Source organism: Phoca vitulina, unplaced genomic scaffold, assembly GCF_004348235.1.
Source record: "Phoca vitulina isolate PV1807 unplaced genomic scaffold, GSC_HSeal_1.0 scaffold85, whole genome shotgun sequence".
In the NCBI taxonomy this organism is placed as follows: Eukaryota; Metazoa; Chordata; class Mammalia; order Carnivora; family Phocidae; genus Phoca; species Phoca vitulina.
In genome coordinates this window covers 3200304-3209522 of record NW_022589788.1, presented here as the reverse complement: position 1 = coordinate 3209522, position 9219 = coordinate 3200304, and the positions used below count along the sequence as shown (strand labels likewise).

The 9219-nt window shown below is 52.4% G+C and overlaps 1 protein-coding gene across 1 annotated transcript in view; it reads left to right on the top strand.

Annotated features, from left to right (window-relative positions):
- HTRA3 (HtrA serine peptidase 3) overlaps positions 1–8531 on the top strand; it is a 32809-nt gene extending 24278 nt beyond the window's left edge. The window contains exons 4-6 of the mRNA XM_032395517.1: positions 4819–4867; positions 6581–6676; positions 8066–8531. Of these exons, the coding sequence (XP_032251408.1) occupies positions 4819–4867; positions 6581–6676; positions 8066–8231 (311 nt within the window). The 3' untranslated portion in view covers positions 8232–8531. The remainder of the gene's footprint in view (positions 1–4818; positions 4868–6580; positions 6677–8065) is intronic.
- The last annotated feature ends 688 nt before the right edge of the window (positions 8532–9219 follow it).

The following is a 9219-nucleotide window of genomic DNA, read 5'->3' as shown; positions in this document are numbered from 1 at the left end:
GTCCGGGTCAGTGTTGAACTCGGAGCCAACAGGGCTTGCTGGAAGGAGGGATGCGGAGTGTGAGCGAGGCGGAGGGGCAGCTCCTGGGATGGGGGTTCAGGGGGCAAATCAGGGGTCAGCCCTGATGCCTGCAAAGCCCCAGGCGTGAGCTTCTCTCTGGCTTGGTTTGGGGTTTTGTTGAGGTGAAACTCCCGTTGCGTACAGCGAACCCCTTTCAGTACCGCGTCCAGCGGCATTAGTGCCCTTGCGGTGTGGGGGGCTGCCAGTCTCTGAAGGGAGTGATCGGTACCCAGAGCCAGCTCTCTTCCCCCTTCCCCTCCCTCTCCTCTGTCCCCCAACCCCCTCCCCTCCCCTCCTCCCCCTCCCTACCATTTCATTTCCTTCACTGGCTTTCTTGCCTCACGTGGGTCCAGAGTGTTTCCACGGCCTGTGTAGCAGGAAACGAAGTCGGGACCTTCAGCCCACCTCCCTGTTCCCAGCACAGCGCGCGGGACCCTCTGCATGTGGGTGATCTCCCCGTGAAGGAGGAGACACAGGGTTGTCTGCTGACCCCGAAACTCAATCAGGCCACCCCGCACCAGCCACACCGGCCAGGGTTTCTGGAGAAGCCACAGTGGCTGAGCCTGTTGGCTCTGGGGTGGGCAGTGGGCTTCCAACCAAGGTCTCTAACCGGATGGCCTCTGTCTCTGGGGGGACAGGGCTGCCCCTCTGCCCAGCCAGGGCGCTGCTCACATGCAAGCACGGGAAGTTCAGGCTCCTTCCTGTTTTGAAGCATGACCTTGGGGTTCTGAGCGATGCTGAGGAGGGGCCAGCACCCATGTCAGGAGCAGGATGGAGGGCCTAGGCCTCTGCCGGGCCTTTCTCCTAGCTCTGAGGACCTCACCCACCTATGGATGGAAATGCCATCTAGGGAGTGACTCCCAGATTTCCATCACCAGCCTGGCCCCGTCGTGGAGCACTGCACTGGGATGAGCAGCTGCCCTTGCCCCACAGACGCTTCCCAGCCGAAGGGTCCTTTCAAAACGTAGAGCAGACCACGTAGGGCAGATCACACTCTGCTCCAAAGCGTCCCGGGGCTGCACTGGCTGGGGGTAAACACCAAAGCCACAGGCCCAGCAGAGCCACGGGCCAGCCCCCCGCCCCCGCCCGGCGAAAATGTTAGTTGAGATATTTTGCCCACTTTAAAAAGTTGGGTTTTTTGTGTTCTTACTAGGTTTTGAGAGGGGTCTGGGTGCATTCTGGATGGGAGCCCTTGTCAGAGAGACAAGCTGCAAATGTCTCCTCCCGCAGCTTAACTTTTCATTCCCCTGATGGCGCCTTCAAAGAGCGCGCGTTTTATCAATTTTTATGAAGTCTCATTTGCCAATTTTTTTTTAATGGATCGTTGCATGTGGAATTGTATCTAAGAAATCTTTGCTAACCAAACGTCAGGGATATCTTCTCCTACATTTTCTTCTAGCGGTTTACTTTCTGAAGTCTTTGAGTTAGGACGATGATGCAATTTGAATTAATTTTTTAAAAGAGTGCAAAGTATGAATCAAAGTTCTTCTTTTTTTTTTTTTCCCGCTTTGGAGAGTCAGTTGTCCCAACATCGTGTGTTTTTCTCCACTGAATGGCTTTTACTCCTTTGTCAAAAATAAAATGAGCCCATTCTGTCCCACTTGTCTGTCTGTCCTGATTACCACAGCTCTGCTATGTCTTCAAGTCAGGCAATGTCAGCCCTCCGGCTTTGTCCCGCCTCCAACGTCATTCTGGTTTTGGGGGATCCTTTGCATTTCCACATGGATTTTAGAATCAGCTTGTCAATTCCTGATTTCAATTTCAGTTGTTTCAATTGTTTCAGTGTTAAAGTTCAATTTCCGATTGTTCGTTACCGGAATATACAAGTAACGTTGATTTTCATATGTTGATTAATCATGAGAGATCCCGTGACCTTCACAGCTTATGCTGGTAGGACTCTCTGTGGGTTCCATCAGCTTTCCACACAGATGATTCTGCAGTCTGTGCACAGAGTCAGTTTGGCTTCTTTCCAGTGTGGATGCCTTTTCTTTTGTTCTTGCCTGGCTGGAGCCTCCGTAAGATATTGAATAAGTGGTGAGAGTGGATGGGGTGGCGTCATTCCTGCCCTTGGGGAGAAGTCTCTGTCTCTCACCAGCAAGGAGGATGCTCGCTCGACGTCTCTTGCAGGCATCCTTCATCAGGTGGAAAAAGTTCCCTTGAGTTCGTAGGTTTTTTTAGGAACAGATGTTAGAAGATTTTGTCAGACACCTTTCTGCACCTTTTGAGATGGCGACTTTCCTTTGTAGTCTGTTCATGTGGTAAATTGTGTTGGCTGATTTTTGAATGGTAAACCATCCTTGCATTCCTGGGATAAAGCTCCCTCAGTCGTGATGCATTATCCTTGGGATATGTTGTTGGATTTGATTTGCGGAAAATATCTGAGGGTTTTTTGCAGCCGTCTTCGTGAGGGGTATTGGTCTAGTTTTCTCTCCTGGTTTTGGCATCAGGATGATGGTTGGGAAATTTTTAGGAAGAACACTCCTCCTGTGCCTCTTGTTTGTCCTCAGTTCTCTGCTATGACACTGCTTCACTTCTGACACCCTAGTGACCAAATGCAAGGGGCTTCCCCACACCAGCTGGCTGTCCTACCGTTTCACCCAAGTCTAACACTGTCTACATGGAGGTGGTGTCAGAACCCACGGTTAAGGTCACACAAGACCGCCCCCCACTTCAGATGCCAATCACAAGTCCAGCCTGTCACCTGTGCTTCTGACCCACCGGCTAGAGATTGGGGGTTCCCACGGCCCCCTCCTTGGGTTTGATCATTTGCTGGAGCAGCTCACAGAGCTCAGGAAAGCAGTTTACTGGCTAGATGACCAGTTTGTGTATAAAGAGGTATAATTCAAGAACAACAATCGGAGAGAAGCACAGGATAGGTCTGGGAAAGGACACAGAGCACCTCCACATCCACCGACCTGGAAGGTCTCTGATCCCCGCTCTTGGGGTTGTATAGAGTCTTCATCATGTAGGCACAATTAGTTCAAATCACTGCCATTGGTGATTATTTGCATGTCCAGCCCCTCACTTCTCCCCAGAAGGGGTGTGGAGGTTGGGGCTGAAAGTTCAACCCCCTAATCACGTTGTAGGTTTCCTGGCAACCAGACCCATCCTTAGGGGCTTCTCAAAACCACCTCAGTAACATACACTTGGGAGTGGTTGAAAGGGGCTTCTTGTAAGAGTAACAGAAGACATCCTTCACACATGTATCACCATGAGGCCATTTCAGGGGCTGGCAGCAAAAAGATGTTCCCAGAGTGCTTGTCACAGGGAATTACAGAAGTTTTAGGGGCCATGTGCTGGGAACCGTAAGCAAAAACCAAAACACATATTTCTTATAAATCACAACATCCCAGAGGTGTTCACTCATTTTCAGTTTTCTAGACGAGTTTATGCAGAGTTGATACTATTTTTTTCCTAAATATTAGGTAGAATTGTCCTGTGGGACCATCTGGCCCTGATGTTTTCCTTGTAGGAAGATTTTTAACTACAAAATAAAGGCAGGGCTACTGTGGTTGTGTGCTTCTTCTTGAGTGAGATCTGGCAGTTTGGAAACTTCAAGAAACGTATGCATTGTATCTGACTTGTCAAATGTGTTGGCATCCAGTTGTTCATAATTACATCTTACTACCTTTTCAGTACTGTAGGGTCTGTGGTGATGTCCCTTCTCCCATGCCTGATCCTGATACGGATAATTGTCTTGTCTTTTTCTTTTTTCTTCTTCTGGCTGATAAGTCTGGCTGAAAGCTTATGGATTTTATTGATCTCCAAGAATAAGCTTTTGCTCTTCATTTATTTTCTGTATTGAATTTCTGTTTTCTATCTCACTGATTTCTAGTCTTTATTATTCCCTTTCTTCCTCTTACATTGGATTTCATTTGGTCTTCTCTTTCTAGTTCTCAGGGTGAAAGCTAAGATCAGTGATGTGAGACCTTTTTTCTTCTCTGATATTGGCACTCTGGTACTATTAATTTCCCCCATGTACCGCTTCACCTGTGCCTCACAGCTGTTGATATGTCATTTTCCCATTTTTATTGGTTTTAAATACTTTCTAATTTCCTTTTTGATTTCTTCTTTGAGGATGAGGAATTCAGAAGTGTGTTATTTAGTTTCTAAGTTGTTGGAAATCTTCTAGATACCCTTCTATTACCGATTTCTACTTTAATTCCATTGTGGTCAGAGAGCGTGTTTTTATAAGACACTTTAATTGTACTGAGACTTGTTTTATGGTTCCAAATAGGTAAATGCTATTTCTGGGGTTAAAACACTTTCTAAGTCACAGGCTGGCGCAGCCTTGGCAAGTTGTGTGTTTAAGTCTCCAACTGGAGGGCCTGGCACATGGCTAGTGCTCACTGGGCATTATAGGCTAATGTTATAATTTATGGGGAAGGCAGAAGAAGGTAACAAGTTCAGATCTGAGCAAGCAAGTTTGGGGAGCCTGTGAGATGGAGGCTGGAGAGGAGAGCCCCACTGGCCATTGGGGTTTGGGTGTGGGGCTCAGCAGCCAAGCAGCTGTGGGAGCTGATGTGGTTGCATGGGGCCTGAGAGCAAGGGTGAGCCTGAAGTTACCAGACTAGGCAGGACATCTCCCAGCCCCTCAACAGCAGCCTGGAGGATAGAGGCAGCTCTAGCCTGTGACCACGTGGGATGGATCTTGTTGCTTTTTGCTCCTGGGGGGAATTTTGGCCCCACATGGCTCTTCAAGGAGGGCAGAGGCTTTCATAGTGGCTCTAACGGAGTCCTGTCCTATTTTGTTCCCAGACTGGAAGAAGCGATTCATTGGCATACGGATGCGGACCATCACACCGAGGTGAGTGTCTGAGGATGCAACCCTGCTACCCCTCCATCCTCATCCCTCTCCTCAGCTCTCCTCCAAGACCCTGCCCAGCTGTGTCTGGCCACCTACAGGTGTTCCCGAGGGCCAGACACTCAGACTCCCAAGCCTCTGCTCAGGCCAGCCCTCTGCCTGCAATGCCTTTCCCCCCTTTGTCTGATTGGTTCCTTCAGCTCCCTCAGGACTCCATTCAGGTGCCCCCTCCTCCAGGAAGAAAGCTTCTATGGCTGCCATACAAATTACCACAAACTGGGTGGCTTAAGACAATAGGAATTCATTATCTTGCTGTTCTGGATGCTAGTAGTCCAAAATCAGAGCGTCAGCAGGTCTGTGCTCCCACTGGAGTCTCTGTGGGGAGTTCTTCTTTGCTCTCCCTGCTTCTGGGGGCTCCAGGTGTTTCTTGGCTTGTAGCCACATCACCCCAATCTCTGCCTCCATTTGCAGATTGTGGCCTCCTCTGTCTGTGTCCAAATCTCCCTCTTCTTTCTCTTATAAAAACACCAGTCCTTGGATTTAGGTCCCACCCTAAGTCAGGATGACACTACCTAGAGGTTCTTAACCAGTTAGATCTTTAAAGACCCTATGTGTACAAAAGGTCACATTCTGAGGTTCTGGGTGGGCATGAATTTTGGGGAGACACTGTTTTGCTCACCATGCCACTCAAGTGGGGGGAGTTCCACCTTTTCCCCCTGCATAGCTGTGCTTCCTTTCCAAGCATTGCACTGGCCCCATGGGTTGGAATTGCCTGTTTGTGCCATGCACCCCTCAACTTTGAACCTGAGCTCCTTGGGAGTGAGGACTCTGTCCTGCTCATCGGTATCACGTCTGTAGCAGAGTGGGTGGCTGGAAACACTGATAGTGAAATAAAGGGTGGTGTGTGTAAGGAAAAGGAGAAAGACGGGAAAGGAAGGGAATTGGAGTGAAAAATATGCAGTCAAGTCCAAGGATTTGGAGAAGGAGGAGCATTGGGTGCTCTCGGGAAAACTAAGGCATGCTCAACTGATTATACCCTCAAAACTATACAGTCCCTAAAATGATCATTCTTCCCATTTCATCAACTGCTAATCTAGGGATTAAATCTGACAGTCATTTGTAATCAAGACCAATATACCAACTTTTATCTATTAAATGTGTTCTTTCTTTCTGACTTTCATCCATTCATCCATCACACCATTTGTCCATCCATCTATTACACCACCCTTCCATCAGTCTATCACACCATCCATCTATCCATCCATCACACCATCCATCCATCCATCCATCACACCATCTGTCCAGCCTCTGTCTATCCAGTCCATGACTCACTCGTTGCTCATCTTTCATCTATCCATTTATCCATCCTTCCTTCCATCCATCCATCCATCCATCCATCCATTTGTTCATCCATCCTTCTACCTTTCCTCCCTTTCTCTCATCCCTCCTCCCACCCACCCTCCCATCTATCCATCACCCTCCCCTATCCACACTTCTAACCATCCACCTTCAGTAAACTTTCTCTTGAGGATCCCATGTCAAGTGGGGGACACTGAGAAGAACCAGTGACAACACCAGCGTGGTCAGTGGTAGGACAGAGCAGTGTCGGGGTCCAAAGGAGATGCCTCTTCTGGCGTGGGTGGTGGGGTGAGGGAGGGCAGCTTTGTGCCACGGAGGCTCAGAAGAAGTGTGTTCATTGTGGAACTTCCTTTTCAGTTTGGTAGAAGAACTAAAGGCCAGCAACCCAGACTTCCCGTCAGTCAGCAGTGGGATTTATGTGCAAGAGGTTGTCCCAAACTCACCTTCTCAGAGGTAGGCTGCACTACGGGAAGCAGGGACACTGGACAGGAGGCAATCAGACATCCTGGCGGGTGGGGTTGGGTGGGCATGAGGCCTAGGGTGGGCCCGCTTCAGTGACCTTGCATGACCTTGAACCACCATCCCCCCCCCCCCCCCGCCCCGGCACATGACATGGCACGGAAGTGGCAGGTGGGATTCTGGCCTATCGCCTAAGCCAGGGGCAGGCTGGAGAGATGAGGTACCCCTTAGAGCATTGGCAGTGCTCTTCCTCAGCCCAGCGTGTCCTCTCCTTTGGGTCTAAAGAGACAGAGTAGTGGAGACCCCCCCAGAGCTCAATCCCCAATCCAGCCCAACTCCCACCAGCTCGGTGGGCGCACTAGGGTCTTCCTGGGCCTGTTTCCTCATCTGCAAAATGGGCACAATTCGGCCTACTCTTTCTCCCCTGAGGAGGCTTTGTAAAGATCAAATGAGACAAAGCACCGTTTTCTTTGAAACTGCCGAGTACCGGAGAACGGTTGACTGTTTGCAGCGCCATGAGCTGAGCCAGCCCGTGTAGTGCAGGTACCGCATGCTTGCACGGCTGATCCAGGCCCCAGAGGGGCTCCGAGCAAGCCCTTCCCTCCTCTGCCCCAGGTGTGTGTCTGTACGGTAGGTGGGCTCATTCGGTCAGTGGTCTACACAGTAATCCCCGGAGCTGCAGGTCGTGCACAGGGGGTCTGTGAGGGGCGAGGGCAGGGTGCGGAGTGGAGAGGAGCCAGGCAGGCAGGCCTCCAGCCCCGCAGGGCCCCCGCCACTGAACAGGACCCCTCTTCCTGTTTTCTGTCATGCTGCTTCAGAGGCTGCGTGGGTGCTCGGTCCACAGCTGGCCTGCGGTAGAACTTGTTGGAACATAGGTCCGTGAAGCCAATGAATAGCCACCAAACTCAGGCCCCTTATTCAGGGTTTCAGCAGTTACTGGGAGGGGCCCCGGGCAGGCCGCCTCAAGAGCCAGAGTGGTGGGCTCAGTGGCAAGGGCGTCTGCTGCTGACCGACGCTGCCTCATCAGTCAGCCCTCACTGCAGCCTGGACCTCGTAATCTGCAAGCCTGTTCCCACATGGGACTGCAGATGTGGAAACTGAGGCTCAAAGGGGCCAAGTGCTTGGTCTGCGGCAGCCCAGCCAAAAAGGCTGCAGCCAGAACTTAAACCCAGCCCTTGTAATGTAGAGAAGAAGCAGGCTCACAAAGCACTAGCCCATTGGAGGACATCGGTTTCCATCTGGTGTGAGAACCTTGCGGTCAGGACGCTGTTCTTACCTGTTGAAATGATTTTTCTTAACTGCTGCTGTTTAACCGGATCGTCCCCTGAGCGGGGTCCCAGCCTCGCGGGGATGTGCGGTGACTGGGTGTCTCTCCATTGGCAGAGGGGGCATCCAAGATGGCGACATCATCGTCAAGGTCAACGGGCGCCCTCTGGCGGACTCGAGCGAACTGCAGGAGGCCATCCTGACGGAGTCCCCTCTGCTGCTGGAGGTGCGGCGGGGGAATGATGACCTCTTGTTCAGCATCGCGCCCGAGGTGGTCCTGTGAGTGTGGGGCCCCTCCCCACGTCGCCGCATGCCAGCGCCTGCAGCCCGGGACAGGTGCCGGCCGAGAGGTCCCGTCCAGAGCCGCTGACGCACACAGGGTCAGGACGAAGGACCACGGACGGTCCTCAGCAGGGCCGGTGGCCTCCTTCTGGCCATCCAGGGGCAGAGCCACAGGCAGGGCGGGCTTGGCCAGGGACCCACCTCAGCCTTCGGGAAGGTTGACACTCCCACATCACTGTGCCACGGGGGCAGCCGGTGTCCCCCTCGTACAGATGCTCCCGACGGCCACCTTCCAAGTGCCGGGGATATCTAGAACACCCCTCTGGAGTTCCCCACAGGTCCCACCCTCCCTTCTACTCCCCTGCCTTTATACCTGTCCGACCTCTGTCTAAATGCCCAACCTGTGCCTACCCCACCCTCCGCTCCCACTCACCTGCTCAGATCAGTTCCCCAGCCCGTCCTCCCCGACGAAGGTCTCCCAGCCCCTGCCCCAGACACCACAGTGCCCACCACATTGAATGACCAAGGCTGTCACTCCGCCAGCCTGGAGGACCTGGACGGTGGCCGCGTCTGACCCGCTTGGGGCGTCAAGTGTGGGGACCTGGCCCAGAGCAGGCCCCTAGGGGATGTCCCCTGGCTTCCCAGCCCAACCCTGTGGCTGGTGATGAGGTTCACCTTCCCAGGCGGGAGAGAGACTGGCCAGGAGCAGAGTGTCTGGGAGGCTGCTTGTCCCCCTGGAGGTGACCATGGGCCGGCGGGCAGAGGAAGTGTCCTGATGGGGGGAGGGGTTGCAAGGACTGAGCCGGCTTCGCCTCCCCTGCGCCGTTCTGCACGGGGCCACCGGCTCACAGAATCGGCCCCTAGAGCGGCTGGGGAGCGCGCGTGTGTTGAGGTGTATTTGTGAGCTTCTCTGTATAGTGGACCCCCGTTTGCTTGTATTATATGTTTCTCTACTGTGTGGAAATTAAAGTTTACGAGCACATGGTCCT